At 41.6% G+C, this 16,735-nt stretch overlaps 1 protein-coding gene across 4 annotated transcripts in view; it reads left to right on the top strand.

The window, feature by feature from the left end:
- SLCO5A1 (solute carrier organic anion transporter family member 5A1) overlaps positions 1 to 16,735 on the top strand; it is a 299,230-nt gene that overhangs the window by 199,585 nt on the left and 82,910 nt on the right. For all 4 annotated transcript variants that reach the window (XR_009253722.1, XR_009253721.1, XM_058699780.1 and 1 more), the window contains exon 3: positions 14,275 to 14,407. Coding sequence is in view for 2 of the 4 variants with exons in the window: in XM_058699780.1 (XP_058555763.1) it covers positions 14,275 to 14,407 (133 nt within the window). In the remaining 2 variants the exon portion in view is untranslated. The remainder of the gene's footprint in view (positions 1 to 14,274; positions 14,408 to 16,735) is intronic.

The raw sequence follows: 16,735 nt of genomic DNA, 5'->3' as shown, positions 1-16,735 counted from the left end.
TTCCATATGTTCTTTGACTTTTAGAATCAGTTTGTCAATTCTACAAAAAAGCCTGTAGGGATTTTGAGTGGAATTGGATTGAATTTATTGATTCTTTTTGGGAAACTTGATATCTTAGCAATATTGTTTTTTTTTCACCCAGAAACAGGGCATATCTCTCCATTTGTTTAGATCGTCTTTAATTTTTTTGGCAGTGTTTTACAATTTTAAGTGTATAGGTGTTTCTTATATTTTGTCAGGTTTATTTCTAAGCATTTTATTTTGTGATTCTTTTATAAATGGTATTTATTTCTGACTGTTACTTGTACATAGAAATTTAATTGATTTTTAAAATATTAATCTTGTATCATGCAACCTTGTTAAATCCACTTATTGGTTCTAGTAGCTTTTCTGTAAACAGTCTTGTCTTAAAATGTATGTTTTTTGGGGGGCTCCTGGGAGACTCAGTTGGTTAAACATCCGACTTCGGCTCAGGTCATGATCTCATGGTTCGTGGGTTCGAATCTTGCCCCCTGTCAGGCTCTGTGCTGACAGCTCAGAGTCTGGAGCCTGCTTCAGATTCTGTCTCCCACTCTCTCTGTACCTGCCCTGCTCACGCTCTGTCTCTCTGTCTCTCTCAAAAATAAATAAACATAAAAATTTTTTTTAAATGTATGTTTTTTTTACATAATTATGATCACATGGTTAACAAAATTTTGTGTTCTTCATATTCACTTACATTTTAAAAATAAGTATAGGGGCGCCTGGGTGTCTCAGTCGGTTAAGCGTCCGACTTCGGCTCAGGTCATGATCTCGTGGTCCGTGAGTTCAAGCCCCGCGTCAGGCTCAGTGCTGACAGCTCAGAGCCTGGAGCCTGTTTCAGATTCTGTGTCTCCCTCTCTCTCTCTCTGACACTTCCCCATTCATGCTCTGTCTCTCTCTGTCTCAAAAATAAATAGATGTTAAAAAAAAATTAAAAAAAAATAAGTATATCCTTAAGGGATAAAAACTTTGTCAACATTAAAGTCAATAGCTGCATTATGAATCAAAATGTAGTTAGTTACTATTTTTACTGTTTCTATTTTTCTGTCTACAAAACACAATGATAAATGTCCTCATGATAGATATGGTGAATTGCTGTCCAAAGCTTATTCCAGTTGTAACTCTGTGCCAGCAATGGATGGGAATAATGAATTCACTGACTTGTGTCTGCACTGAGCACTTTCCGTCTTTTTAGTTTATTTTAGTAGAGTGGTATCTCATTGTTTGCAACTTCTATTGCTTTGATAACTAGTCAAATTAGTTTCTCATGGGTTCATTTAGTATTTTGATTATCCTGTTATGCGTTTTCAGTTTGTGTTCTAAAGGAATCCATTTTTAACTCTTAATAAAACTCTTTTTGCCTCAAAATATAATTTAAAAAAATTGACATGATTAAAACAATTTGTAATGTTGTATTTATTTTTGAAAGAGAGAGTCAGAGCATGAGCAGAGGAGGGGCAGCAAGAGAGAGGGAGACACAGAATCTAAAACAGGCCCCAGACTCTGAGCTATCAGCACAGAGCCCGACACGGGGCTCAAACTCGGGAACAGTGAGATCATGATTTGAGCTGAAGTCGGATGCTAACCAAATGAGCCACCCAGGCACCCCAACATAATTTTTTTTAATGCTTTCATAGTAGCTGTCCTCATGGTCCCTCCTAAGGACTGGACTGAGTTTATAGATAGTGGTCACTCATAGGTGCCCAATTTGATGTTTTAAAGCTATAGCACATTAAACACCCACCATGCCCCAGATGTTAATTAAGTGTAAATGGCTCCTTCAATACGCACTTGGGTGTTCCCTTAAAAAATTTTTTTAATGTTTATTTTTGAGAGAGAGAGAGAGAGAGAGAGAGAAAGAGAGAGAGAGACAGAGCAAGGGAGGAGCAGAGAGAGAAGGAGACACGGAATCCAAAGCAGGCTCCAGGCTCTGAGCTGTCAGCACAGAGCCTGATGCAGGGCTCGAACCCATGAACTGCAAGATCATGACCTAAGCTGAAGCCAGATGCTTAACCAACTGAGCCACCTAGGCACCCCTTTAATTAAAATTAAAAAAAAAAAAAATTAAGCGTGTTCCATTTTAGAAATGAACGACTTTGAAAATATTTCTAAAGGAAGATAGTGAACTTAAACCAACCCTTGCTTGCTATGGTAGTGAGGAAAAAACACTCTGAATCTGCCTAACCCTTTTCCCTTCTCATTTGTGACCTAAGATGCTCTCTGGATGTTTTAGCAAAGTGATAGACTATTCCCTGACTGCTGTGGCAGCTGTTCTTTTACTGTCAGGCCTGTGTCACAATAACTGAATCACTTAAGACAAGACAAATTGCTGCTACATATAACTGAGATCAGAGGTCTCTTATCTGCCTGTGCTTGTAAGTGGAAGGAGCGAGCAAGGGAATATTTTCTTTAAACATGGTGCGCTGGTGCTGTGAAGTACCTTGGCTAGTTTTCAAGACATTGTGCAAGTCAAATGCGAGTTGGTGTCATTGCTGTGATACAACAGTGAAGTGTGGATTGCTTCTCACGTCGTCTTCCTGTCTGCAACAGCTATGCCACCAAACGTATTCAAAAGGGTGACCTCCTATCACTATGTCCCAGACCGGGTTTAATAGGCATGCGTGCAGTACATTTTGCTGTGGGACCATTCTGGGTAAATCCCAGCTCCTGGGACTGAGCCTAAATTATGCTTGTAACCCAAACCCCTGTCATCATCGGCTCTTGGCAGCATTTACTGGCTATGGAGGGCAGCTGAGAAAGTGGGTCCTGTGCCAGAGGGAATGTGGAGAAGTGGTGGACAGTGAGCGGCGAAAAGTGGGAAGTGGGCAGCAACAGAGAGCAGAGGCTGATTAATGAGAACCAAGTTCAAATGAGGGCGCAGCACATCCAGGCCAGTTGCAATGAAACTCTGAGAACTGGGGGAACCCAGCTGGGGAGGGTGGTGACCTCAGAGAGCCTGGCAGAAGTAAGGGTCAGGCCTGGAGGTGTTTTGGAGGTAGGTGTCAAGGCTCTGTGGCTGTAAACCACAGGAGCCAGCTCTGTCAAACCAAGGATGTTCTGGGGAAGGTGAGTAGGGATGGCTCACAAGGACAGGGCAGGCCCAGGGGTCTAGGGAACAGGAACCAATGGATGATTCTTCAAGGCAGTGTTGCAAGGACAAATCCACTTTGATTGCTTTTGTTACTTCACTCAAGATTAGAAGTCCATGCCTTCATCCCTTCTTGTTCAACAATATTCATTAGTGCTTAAGGTCAGCGCTGCTCAGGCATTGATAAGGTATCAATGAAAAAAGTGGCTCTTGTTCTCATGGAACCAACATTCCAGTGGGAGAGACAGAGAATAAGCAAGTGGTCAAATGTAATGCCACATGGTGGTATTGGCCATAATGAAAACCCCAGCAGGGCAAGGTGATAAAGAGTAATGGGGCAGGGGAGGTGGGGGGCGCCGTGTTTAGATATGTGGTGAACTATAGCTTCTCTGAAGAATGATACTCGAATATAGATCTGGAAGAAGTAAGGGAGTGAGCCACCTGGTGTCTGGGAGAAGAGCGTCTGATTGGCCTGCACTGGTCATCTGTCTACCAGTGAATCATGGAGGTCATTGAGACTGTGCAATGGAGGGTCCATGGTTCCTAAAGAAAAACAGAATAGCGTTTGCCAAAAGAGGGGGGCATAGAAACTGAACAGACAGAAAGGAAAGATATCTATCCAGTTGAATTCTGCCCATAAATGAAGAGAATGAATGAGAAGGGGAGATTTTTATTCTCCCAAGAGCTAGGGACAGCAGGGATGAGGTGGAAGGAGAGGCCTTTGGATGTAACATGGTGGCTGAGACTTCAGGCTGCATTCCAGTGACTAATGCAGAAGGAAGGGGGGAGGGAGAGTGAGGGGAGACAATCACGTGCTCAGGAGACCCCAAGGACCAGTGCTCTGACTTCCTGTTCTCCATGTCAGGCCTGACCTCAGTCGCACAGTGGAAGTGACTTGCTCCTCTACTGCTGTGTGGAAAGCGACAGCAAAACCATCTCTCAGTGTCACCGATGACACTGATGGGGAAGCTGATGCTCTATGCTGCCGTCCCTCCTCACCGTCCTCAGAGAACAGTGACTGGGCAGCCTGCACACAGCTGGGCACCGAGACCCCCGGATGGGACTAGCACAGAGGCAGCGATGGTCACTCTCCTCTGAGGCAGTTGTACCTCCAGGGGCACAACCACTTGCGACTCCCTGGACAGGCCGTATGCTTCCAGACTCGTGTGCTTTTGCCCCTATGGGACCCTCAGCGTCTAGTGTCCTCTTTTGCCCATTTTTGCAGGCTTATGTTAAAAGTCATCTTTCCAGAAAGGCTTATCTATTCTCCCTCCTCAGCTAGTTATAGTGTGAGTCATTCCTCTGCCCCGGTCCCTGGCCTATTGCTGCTACTTGGCACACTTATTCACTGAGCCTTGAATCATAGCTGGTTTTACCTGTTCCTCTTCTGGAACAATCTTATTGAACTTTTCGAGGCCCCTTCCTTGTCCTAGGGCCTGGCATCACAGAGCACATGGGTGACTGAGTGACCTCTGATCTGGCAATGTGGAGCCCTACTCACCATTGGGGGTTGAGGCTAGGAAGGAGGTAACTGTAGGGATTTGTGATACTAGAGTCTTTGCTGATTTTGATTGGGCCCTCAGTTTCCCAAGTCCAGCAAGGCTCATGGCTGGCTGGTCACTATTAGTAGCTCTGGAATCATTTCTTGTGACTCAGGAGCAGGTTAAGTTACCCAACATAGACTCTGTAGAGTTCAGAGAGCTGTTCCCCTGGTTGCTGCTGACCCCACAGAACAATCCTATTTGGGATAATACCAATGCAGTCAAGTTGTGCTTTTGTGATGAGGAAGGAGGAGTGTCTTTTAAGTCTGCCAGAGATGGAGACGTAGGCTTTAACAAGGGGTGAAATCAGTACAGGTGAATTTTGCAGGGTCCACTTATGCCTTTTCTCTCTCCCGGGTAGCCATTGGGAAGGTCAACCCATGGGACCCTCCCTAGGCCAGACTGGACCTGAATGAGAAGAACACTCTGGCTTGTTTGTTTCACTCTGTGGGCCTGGCTTGTCTTAGAGTCAGTGCTTATTTATCAGAGACCTGGGATTTAGAACTCACATTTTGTCATTATTGGATCATGGGCGACAGCAGTCATGGGGTCCAGCTAATCAGATATGCCATGGGTAAAGCCTTGAGCCCAGGGGAGAATTAACCCTGAATCTCAGGCTGCTGTCCTTAACTGGCTGGAAAAGCCATGCAGGGCAGCTGAACAGGACTACAGAGACAGTGTGGGCAATGGCCAGGCCCAACATCTAATGAACTGTTACCAAAACTGATCACAAAATAAGTAAAACATAAGAGATGATTAAGATAAACGAAGACTCTTAAAAGAATATGTTGTTGAAAGGATACAAAAGGAAAGAGAAAGCCCTAAACATGAAATATAACATAAAAATCAAGGGTATAACAAAGTTTAAAATAAAGACAGTTTATAAAACTAAAAAATTAGCCTAATATAAATAGGGCTAAAAACATAAGCAAAGTTACATAAGGTATGAGAAATAGAAGGCAACAGATAATTTGAAAAAAAAAAAAATTGATACTTAATTTTAAATTAAAATTCTTGAAAAAAATATTTATTTATTTATTTATTGTTAAAATGTTTATTTTGAGAGAGAGAGAGAGAGAGAGAGAGCACATGCACACGTGGGTGGGGGAGGGGCAGAGAGCGAGGGGGGGAGAGAGAGACTCCCAAAGCAGCCTCAGTGCTGTCAGCACATAGTCCGATGTGGGTGGGGCTCGATCTCACAAACCCTGAGATCATGATCTGAGGTGAAATCAAGAGTCGGATGCTCAACCGACAGCCACCCAGGCTCCCAGAAAAATATTTTTAAAAGATTAAAATGCATTAAGAAGTACAGAAAAAGCAGCAGCTAAAACATTTTATGATGTAAAAGTGAAAAGAGGTATTAAATTAGAATAAAGGTTAAATCTACAGGAGAAAAGTTAAAAATGTGAAGGTAAATGGGATTAAAAGTGGAAGTTATGTGCTTTAATGTCGAAAGGCATAAATGATCACAAAATGGGGTAAAAAATAATTTAAGGAAGGTAAATGGGATTAAAAGTAGAAGTTAATGTGCTTTAATGTAAAAAAGCATAAATGATCACAAAATAGGGTAAACAATAATTTAAGAAGAAAATTAAAATGGAATTTTCAATTTTCAATTGGACGTTTTCAATAGAATGTCCAAAAGTAAACAGCTTGGGGAAAGGAAGTGAAGGAAGCAGGTCGGAAGCAGGTGATGAGACAGTTACCAAGTTGTTGGTGGGTCAGCCTTGCCCCAGAGTCGTTTCTTTGTCAAACCAGCCGTGATGTCCAGGATGGAGGCCAAGAACTGGCCCCACCCTGCTGAAGGGCCCTTTCAGGCCCACTTCATTTAATAGTGGCTTCTTAGTTCCACAAAAGCTCACCCAGCTGAGGGTGGTTTGGGGTGGGGGCTGTAGTCCTCAGGCTGGGGTCTAGTTCCGTGGAGCATAGGTAATAACAAAGGGTTGAGATAATCTTCAGAGGAATACCCCCAATCAGACATTTGTGGTAGCAAATAGCTGGCATCAGTAAGGGATTTTTGTAAAGATTTTTTAAAATGTGTATTTGTTTTTGAGAGAGAGAGAGGGAGAGAGAGGGAGAGAGGGAGAGGGGGAGGGGCAAAGAGGGAGAGAGAAAATCCCAAGCAGGCTTTGTGCTATCAGCGCAGAACCCACGAACTGTGAGATCATGATCTGAGCCGAAATCAAGAGTCGGATGCTTAACTGACTGAGCCACCCAGGCGCCCCAGTGAGGGGTTATTAAAGGACGTATGTGATAGCCACACGAAGGCTCATCATTTAGCTGACAAATGTTTTAGAAGAATATTTATCGATACAAGAAATGTTTGAGATATTATGTGAAAAAAAACATATACTTTTTAGTGTTTATTTTTGAGAGAGAGAGACAGATAGAGTATAGCAGGGGAGGGGCCAAGAGAGAGGGAGACACAGAATCTGAAGCAAACTCCAGGCTCTGAGCTCTCAGGACAGAGTCCCACGCGGAGCTTGAACTCATGAACCGTGAGATCATGACCTGAGCCAGAGTCAGACATTTATCCTACTGAGCCACTCTGGCACCCCTAAAAAACATAGTATACAATAATAAGTACTGTATAATCCCAGCTACTTAAAAAATTTATACAGTATATGAATAGTAAAAAGTATTTATTAGTATTATTACTATCATTATCTGGATAGTATGGATTGTTGGTGATTTAGAAAAAAAATTTTGTGTGTTCTTGAGAGTTTTCTCCATAAGGAATTCATATTATATTTTGTAATCATTAGGAAAAAAACCCTAAAAGTTATTTAAAAAGAGTAATAGACACAGGCAAGCAAGGCACATTCTCAGCTTCAGGAAGATACCCTATACTGACCTTTGTGTGAAGAAAGAAAGGTCCGGATCTTGTCTTTCCCCATTCCCATCTGCCAAGCCCATTATCAAAACTAACTCCTGGATCAAAAGTTATGATTCCAGAAAAGATAATTTATCAAGGTAATATAAAGAAAAGTGTGTCTTCCGTTAAATAATATATGTATTTGGCCTATACAAACTTAGTATTTAATAATATTCGTTAGAGGATGAATAGGTGATCATTCAACATATAAAAATACAACTTAATATTTCTTCAGTGTTTATCATAGGCTAAGCACTTCATGTGCATAATGGAAGCAGGGATTCGAACCCGGGAGTTTGGAGTCTGTGATTTAACCACCACACAGTACTGTACACGATACAGCTCCTGCTCTCAAGGATGAAGAGCTACTTCAAAAGATAAGATATAAACATTTGAAGAGAGAAGTAGAAATTAAGAGCAAGGCATACTCAAATTTAAATGAACGGAATGGCCCAGGGTTCTCCCAAAGGGAAATGAAGCTGAATTGTGTACGACCCAGGAGGGGTGTGATACAGCCCACTGGGGTATAGGAAGAAAATTCTTCAGATGATTCTGATGTTCTAAAAGGACAACAGGCAGCAGCTAAATAAAGGGCATGATTTGAAACCCAAATATAAATAGAGGCACAATCTCTAAAGTTCTTTGTTTTTGGATGCTCTTAGCTGGGGTTAACTGTGACATAAATATACGATATGACTGAAATTAGACAACTCTTGAAACTTGGAACTTGTAGTTCTTTCTATTGCTGGTTCACTGGATAGCCTGTACTCCCAGTATAAGCTCCTCATCGGGAGAGAAAACCAATACAGTATCATCACATCTGATGAAACACAGACAAAAACATGGAACTATCAACCCGACAGTGACTAGCTGATATCTCAAGAGCTGATGTATGCTGAAGAAGGCTCTTATCCCTGATATCTACTGTTGTTAATAACAGCAGAGCGTTCACTGGGAGTGGGAAAGGTAATGAATAATGGGAGCGAAATGAGTTTCATGCCTCCTACACTACTTTTGTCAGTGAATACCACTGGCAAGATCCCTGCCCTTCTGGATCTTATGTTCTAGACGGGGAGGACAGGTGATAAACAAGATGAACAAAGGAAATGTAGAGTGTATTGGGTGCCAACGTATGCTAAGGAGAAAAATAAAGCAGAGAGAGGGTGGGAAGCATTGGGGAAAAGGTTTTTAAAGTTTTAGATAGGATGGCCAAGCAAGGCCTTGGTGGGAAGGAACTATTTGAATTCCTATTTGGGGGAAGTAAGGGAATGTACCGTGTGGCTCTCTGGGAAAGAGACACCTGCACACACTTACACACGTGCACACAGGCACGCACAGTCCAAGCGCTAACACCCTCAGGTGGGAATGTGCCTGGAGGGTGAAGAGAGAGGTCAGTTTGACTGGAGCTGAGTGAACAAGGGAAAGGATAGGAGATGGAGCAGAGAGATCATAGGGGGTGGTGCAAAGGTGTGGGCAGGTCCTTGCAGCCATATAAAAGGATTTTGGCTTTTCTTGCCAGCACGATGGGAAGCCACTGGAGGGTGTGAGCAAAGAAGTGACATGACCTGCCTTATGTTTCTGAAGGATTGTTAGGGCTGCTGTGTTGAAAATTCATTGTAGGGAGGAAGAGAGTAGCAGGAATACCACCAGCTGGAAGGCCTGGAGCCATTTTCCAGATGAGTGACGTTGGTGGCTTGGGCCAAGGTAGAGGCATGGGGAAGAGGCTGCGTGTTGTATGTGATGTGATGGTAGAACCAGCGGGGTTTACTGATATATCAGGTGCAAGCTATGAGAGAGAGGCTGATGTACACGTTGCTTATACAGAAAAGTACACTGTGGGTAAATGTTTAAAGGTTTTTTTTTTTTAATTAATTTATTGGACTTACATCCAAGTTAGTTAGCATACAGTACAACAGTGATTTCAGGTGTAGATCCCTTAATGCCCCTTACCCGTTTAACCCATCCCCCCTCCCACAACCCCTCCCGTAACCCTCAGTTTGTTCTCCATATTTATGAGTCTCTTCTGTTCTGTCCCCCTCCCTGTTTTTATATTGTTTTTGTTTCCCTTCCCTTATGTTCATCGGTTTTGTCTCTTAAAGTCCTCCTATGAGTGAAGTGATATGATTTTTGTCTTTCTCTGACTAATTTTACTTAGCGTAATACCCTCTGGTTCCATCCACGTAGTTGCAAATGGCAAGATTTCATTCTTTTTGATTGCCGAGTAATACTCCATTGTATATATATACCACATCTTCTTTATCCATTCATCAGTCGTTGGACATTTGGGTTCTTTCCATACTTTGGCTATTGTTGATACCTCTGCTATAAACATTGGGATGTGTGTGCTCCTTCGAAACAGCACACCTGTATCCCTTGGATAAATGCCTAGTAGTGCAATCACTGGGTTGTAGGGTAATTCTATTTTTAATTTTTTGAGGAACCTCCATACTGTTTTCCAGAGTGGCTGCACCAGCTTGCATTGCCACCAACAGTGCAAAAGAGATCCTCTTTCTCCTCATCCTCACCAACATCTGTTGTTGCCTGAGTTGTTAATGTTAGCCATTCTGACAGGTGTGAGGTGGTATCTCAGTGTGGTTTTGATTTGTATTTCCCTGATGATGAGTGAAGTTGAGCATTTTTTCATGTGTTGGTTGGCCATCTGGATGTCTTCTTTGGAGAAGTGTCTATTCATGTCTTTTGCCCATTTCTTCACTGGATTATTTGTTTTTTGGGTGTTGAGTTTGATAAGTTCTATATAGATTTTGGATACTAACCCTTTATCTGATATATCGTTTGCAAAAATCTTCTCCCATTCCATTTGTTGCCTTTTAATTTTGCTGATTGTTTCCTTTGCTGTGCAGAAGCTTTTTATTTTGATGAGGTCCCAATAGTTCATTTTTGAAGCTTTTTAAAAAATGTTTATTTATTTATTTTGAGAGAGAGAGAGAGAGAGAGAGCACAAGCAGGGGAGAGGCAGAGAGAGAGAGAGGGAGAGAGAGAATCCCAAGCGCGTTCCATGCTGTCAGCATAGAGCCCACCTGACACAGGTCTCGATCTCACGAACTGTGAGGTGATGAGCTGAACTGAAATCTAGAGTCTGGCGCTTAACCCACTTAGTCACCCAGGCACCCCTGTGGTAAATGTTTAAAAACTCTTATCAATAGAGATGGCTGATGAAAAAGTGTGGAGGCCACTGGAATAGACAGAGGAGGAGGTCTCTGAGGAGACAGAGACCACTCAGGGGAGGACAGGCAGTACTGGACTTGGTTAGGCCTTGAAGAACAGGTAGGATTCAGACAGACAGGGAAGCCTGGGGGGGCACGGTGGGTCTTCAAGGGAAGAGAGGTGGCTCTGCCCAGGTCTGTCTGAGAGTCAGTCTGCCTGGAGCTCTGAGTGCAGTCAGTAGGTTTGAAGAGTAAAATGGCAGGAGGAGGCCAACTCGTCCCACCCTTGAACTCCAGAGCAGTTTGGACTTTCTTCAAGCAGTGGTGGTTGGTGGGTGGGTGGCGATTGAGAATTTTTGACTGGGAGGGTGAGTGATACAAATTTGTGTCAACAATTTGCCCCTCTAATAAGCTCTGAATGAGTTCTACTGGTTAATCAATTAATAAATGTTAGCTCAGTGGCCAGAAGGATTTATTTACAAAATAGGACCATGTCAACGAGTTATTATATATCTCTATCTCTATCTATAGTGTTATATATTTATTGATTTATAGATATATAGTATAGTCACGACACTATTATAGAGAGCATAATATGTAATACAATTATATAGATATATGTGTGTATATATGTTAGTGTGAATGATTCAGTTGGCCTAAATGTTTGCTAGATATTACAAATAAACTTTTTCTGATTACATAGCTGAATTTTAAAAAGTTTTATCTGTATTTGAAAAAGTAGTTAAGTTTGGGCTCCCGGGTGGCTCAGTCGGTTAAGCCTCCGACTTCGGCTCGGGTCATGATCTCACGGTTCGTGAGTTCGAGCCCCACGTTGGGCTCTGTGCCGACAGTTGAGAGCCTGGAGGCTGCTTCGGATTCTGTGTCTTTCTCTCTCTCTGCCCCTTCCCCCCCCCCCCCCCCGCGCGCGCGTGTGTGTGTGTGTGTGTGTGTGTGTGTGTGTGTTTGTGCGTGCGTGCACTCTCTCTCTCTCTCTCTCTCTCTCTCTCTCAAAAATAAACAAAAATTTAAGAGAAGTTAAAGAGTAGTTAAGTTTTTTTGGAGACGTTATTTAATTGGTGTTCCATTCGCCATGTAATTGCGAGGTCTTGCCAGCACACATCCTGCACCGTGCTGCTTGGCATTCCGAGATGCTGTACTCAAGTGCCCCAGGCATAAACAGGATGGCGGAAATACCCTTTTCCCTGTCTGTGTTTGTAAGACAGTCTCTTTCATGCCAGAAGAACTATTTTGGGAAGATGATTCATGTCACATTTTGGCCTCATTACAGTTTTAAGTTGTAAATGGTGCTGATCTGCCTGGAGGTGTAAACATAAATTTTATCTTCATATGCATATGGGTAAAACTGAAAAGGCATTTTTTATTCTTGAGTTCTGTTTCAGGCTATAAACAGGTTAACAAGATATTTATCAAAATTCTAATTTTGTTTTATTAAAAGCATGCTTCCAAAGGAATACCAGTTACTTGTGGCTGTGCTTCCATTCTCCATTTCCAAACACAGATGGAGAAGTCGAAGCACCTAATGTCTTTTGTTACAAGCAGACGATTCTGTAAAATAAACACGGCACTTTCTCTTATGAAATAGTGTGAAAAATGGGAGCAGGTGTTAAATTACTGTCTGTAGTGATAAGTAACAGGAGGTACAAGTTTATTCAAAGTTTATTTAGGTGCAGGTGATAAAGTAAGGTGGAGCTAGTCTGATTAGTCAAATTTTCTTTTTGGTAAATATGGTGCTATTTATTTTTTTATTTCTTATTTTTTTAATGTTTTATTTATTTTTAAGACAGAGAGAGACAGAGCATGAGTGGGGATGGGGCAGAGAGAGAGGGAGGCACAGAATCTGAACTCCAGACTCTGAGCTATGAGCACAGAGCCCAACTTGGGGCTTGAACTCATGAACTGTGAGATCATGACCTGAGCTGAAGTTGGATGCTTGACCAACTGAGCCACCCCAATATGGTGTTATTTAAAGGGTATGGAAAACTAGTTATTTATTCAGTAGCTTAAATTCATGATGGCAACAGAAATGAGAAATATGTAACACCTGAGGGTTTTTTTTTTTTTTTGAGGTTTATTCTAGAGAGAGAGAGAGAGAGAGAATGAGCAGGGGAGGGGCAGAGGGAGAGAGAGAGAGAGAGAGAGGAGAGAGGGAGATACAGAATCTGAAGCAGGCTCCAGGCTCTGAACTGTCAGCACAGAGCCTGACACATGGCTTGAACTCAAGAACCGTGAAATCATGACCTGAGCCAAAGTTGGACGCTTAACCAATGAGCCACCCAGGCGCCTCAACACCTGAGTTTATCATGCCTTGCACCCAAGAGTATCTTAAAAGTGTTTATAGATTTCTCCCCAAATAACTAAATTTTAGCAGGAAAAAAAAATGGGTTTGGAATGTGTGGCTAGATTTTTCTACGATTTTCAAGGAATTTCATATCCTACCTCAAAATTTAAAAATTGACAAAATTATTTTTTTATTTGAAATCACAGCAGTCAAAACAATATAAAGGCATGACAGTGAATTTATTGTTATTTTTTTCTAATGTTTATTTGTTTTTGAGACAGAGAGAGACAGAGCATGGGCAGGGAAGGGGCAGAGAGCGAGGGAGACACAGAATGTGAAGCAGGCTCCAGGCTCCAAGCTGTCAGCACAGAGCCCGTTGCGGGGCTTGAACTCGTCAACTGTGAGATCATGACCTGAGCCGAAGTCAGACACTCAACCGACTGAGCCACCCAGGCACCCCTAAATTATTGTTACGTTTTGCTCTAAGCCCATTTTGATGGCCAAATTGTTTTCTGGATAGAATGAAAACCTTTCTGATCTACTGACAGAACCCCTTCCCCTCCTGTTTTGGTCATGTGCTTTAAAAAGTTATTTTTTCATTCAGCTGTGGGTTCCTGCTATCCATTTGGACCTTCTCACTCATGCCATTTAACGAGATTTATGAATCTTTAAGGTTCCTCAATTAACAATAAACCAAATGCATTGGAAGCTCTTCTTTGATTCTAAAGTGGTGGTTTGAAAAATATTCATGATTTGAGGGGGCTTGAGCACCTTTGCCAATTCAATTAAATCCAGCTTCATGGCAGAATCTGGCCTTGGTTCACTCGTTCTGTTAGAATCTTCCAGCTGTGACAAGTGACATCTACTTATTTTTCCTTCTTATCTTGAAATGACCTTGTATTTATTTATTTTTATTTATTTATTTTTTAATCTTGACACTACGTTTCATCTTCTTTTGGTTATCCAGTGACTGCTCATTAACTAGCACTTTCAGAAATTTAAATTTAGTGGGGCCCGAGCACTTATATTAAAAAAACCAAACAAAAGCAACCGAAAAGCTGGCCAGATGATTCTGATGTTCTAAAAGGACAACAGGCAGCAACTAAATAAAGGGCATGATTTGAAACCCAAATATAAATAGAGGCACAATCTCTAAAGTTCTTTGTTTTTGGATGCTGTTAACTGGGTTTAACTGTGACATATAAATGGAATGACTGAAATTAGACAGCTCTTGAAATTTAAATAACACGTTGCTGTATTTCATGTTTCCCCTTCTGTCTTCTCAGCCATCATGTATGTCATGGGAGCACTTGGTCCTGCAGTGGGATATTTATTAGGTGGACTTCTTATTGGGTTTTATGTCGATCCCAGAAATCCTGTTAACCTTGATCAGAATGACCCTCGTTTCATTGGAAACTGGTAAGAATTGTTTACTAAATTTTTTCATTTCACTTATTATTATTTTTTTATAATTTTTTTTAATGTTTCTATTTATTTTTGAGACAGAGACAGAGCATGAGCAGGGGAGGGGCAGAGAGAGAGAGGGAGACACAGAATCTGAAGCAGGCTCCAGGCTCTGAGCTATCAGCACAGAGCCTGATGTGGGGCTTGAACCCACAAACTGTGAGATCATGACTTGAGCCAAAGTTGGACGCTTAACTGACTGAGCCACCCAGGCGCCCCTATTTCATTCATTATTAATGATAATTCACGTTGTGGTACTCTTATAGTTAAAATAAAAATTTCCCCCAAGGGAATATGAAAAACAGCTGAAAGTCACCCAGTACGGGGTGGAAGGCAGAATAGTTAATCCTCCAGAGATATCCATGTCCTAATCTCCAGAGCCTATGAATGTGTTGGCTTATATGGCAAGACACTTTGCAGATGTGATTAAGGGGTCTTGAGACAGGGAAGTTATCCTCTTGACAGGAATGTGGCTTAATCCAATCCTTGTTTAGGGTTGAGGCATTTTCTGCTATAAATAGCAGAGTGGAGGAGGAGAAGGTGGCTGTGTTGGGGCTTTCCTGTGTCCTAGCTTTCATTATCTTTGCTGTGTCCTAGCTTTCATTATCTTTGCTGTGTCCTAGCTTTCATTATCTTTGCTGTGCCTTTTAAAAAAATATTTTCCTCCCACTTCCTTATTATATCTGCGTTTCTGCTTTGTCAGCCCTCCCCGACTGCCCCAAACTCCAGCCCCCTCTTTTCCATTGTCACACTGTTAGTGAATCTTTTCACTCAGTAATTGTTTTTCCAACTAGTGCTAGAGATTTAGCTGTTCTCTCACTTGTAGCCCTTAATTGTCTTGCTAAATAAGTAATCTTGAGGACTTAGAATGAGAACTCCAACTTTGGATGTTAGGTTATTCATCCACACAGCCAGGACTGTGTTCGAGTTCTTCATTGTCCTCAACTTGCACATAAGTTATTTCTTCATGATAGCAAGCACCAACCAAAAAGTATTGGCTTCCTGAGTTCATTTAACATGGATTAGTAATAGGTATACACTGACAAGAAATGCTCATTTTATAATAAAGAGAATAGTTCACTATTAGAAATTAGTGTCAACTGATTACTTTCAAAAGAGTTTCTTAGAGCATTTTTGTTACCTATGCATTTCATCATAAGATAATCTCATAACTCTTAAGTACATGAGAATAATGCTTAACACTGTCTATTTTCAAAGCAGTTAAGAAATATCAATTAAGTTACATAACACTTCTCTTTTCATAAGTAATGCTCTTTGAAGATGGATGTGCTAAGATCTAGATGAACTTGGACTGGTAGAATTTTTAAATCATACAAAAGGAAGTTCCCTTGTCAGCATTAGGGGAATAACACAGGAGTTTTAAGTTCTTAACCAATAGTGAAATTTTTGGTCTCGACTACTGTTTTCTTTACACTTCTGAAATAAATCAGAGTAAGGATTTTTTTTTTATTCTCGGAAAAGTGGATTATTAAAATATGTTTATGAACATTCAATGTATATTTTGTGTTCTATTTAGATGTCTGTGAAAAGAGCATGTCAATAAAGGGAACATCTAGAGGGAGGGGGAAAGATGAAGAGGACCAAATTGGGGGCAGGGAGAAGGAAAGAGATACGAGCTTCAGGCTCATAAGTACTTTATGCTGACTTTTAATTTTTCATTTCATTTCATTTCATTTCATTTCATTTCATTTCATTTCATTTTTTAATGTTTATTTTTGAGAGAGAGGAAGAGAGAGACAAAGAATGAGCAGGGGAGGAGCAGAGAGGGAGGGAGACACAGAATCTGAAGCAGGGTCCAGGCTCTGAGCTGTCAACACAGAGCCCAACACAGGCCTCGAACTCATGAACTGTGGGATCATGACCTGAGCTGAAGTCAGACACTTAATCGACTGAGCCACCCATGTGCCCCATATACTGACTTTTTAAAGTTTTCTAGTAGACATCACTCCAATTGGTAGCAAAGTAGAGTGATTAAGAGCGCAGACTCTGAAGCCATATTCTCCTGGGTTTAAATCTTAGTCTGCTACCTAATAGCTGTGTGACCTTGGAGGAAGTTACTTAACTTCTCTGTGCCTCAGTTGTTGGTTTAATTTTTAAATTTTTATTTATTAAAAATTTTAAAAAATGTTTTATTTATTTTTGAGAGAGAGAGCACAAGCAGGGGAAGGGCAGAGAGAGAGGGAGACAGAGGATCGCAAGCAGGCTCTGCGCTGACAGCAGCGAGCCTGACGCAGGGCTCAGACTCACGAACCACAAGATCAA

This window comes from Neofelis nebulosa, chromosome 14, assembly GCF_028018385.1.
Source record: "Neofelis nebulosa isolate mNeoNeb1 chromosome 14, mNeoNeb1.pri, whole genome shotgun sequence".
Taxonomy (NCBI): Eukaryota; Metazoa; Chordata; class Mammalia; order Carnivora; family Felidae; genus Neofelis; species Neofelis nebulosa.
The sequence above is the reverse complement of the archived record's forward strand: the minus strand, read 5'-3'. Positions and strand labels throughout refer to the sequence as shown.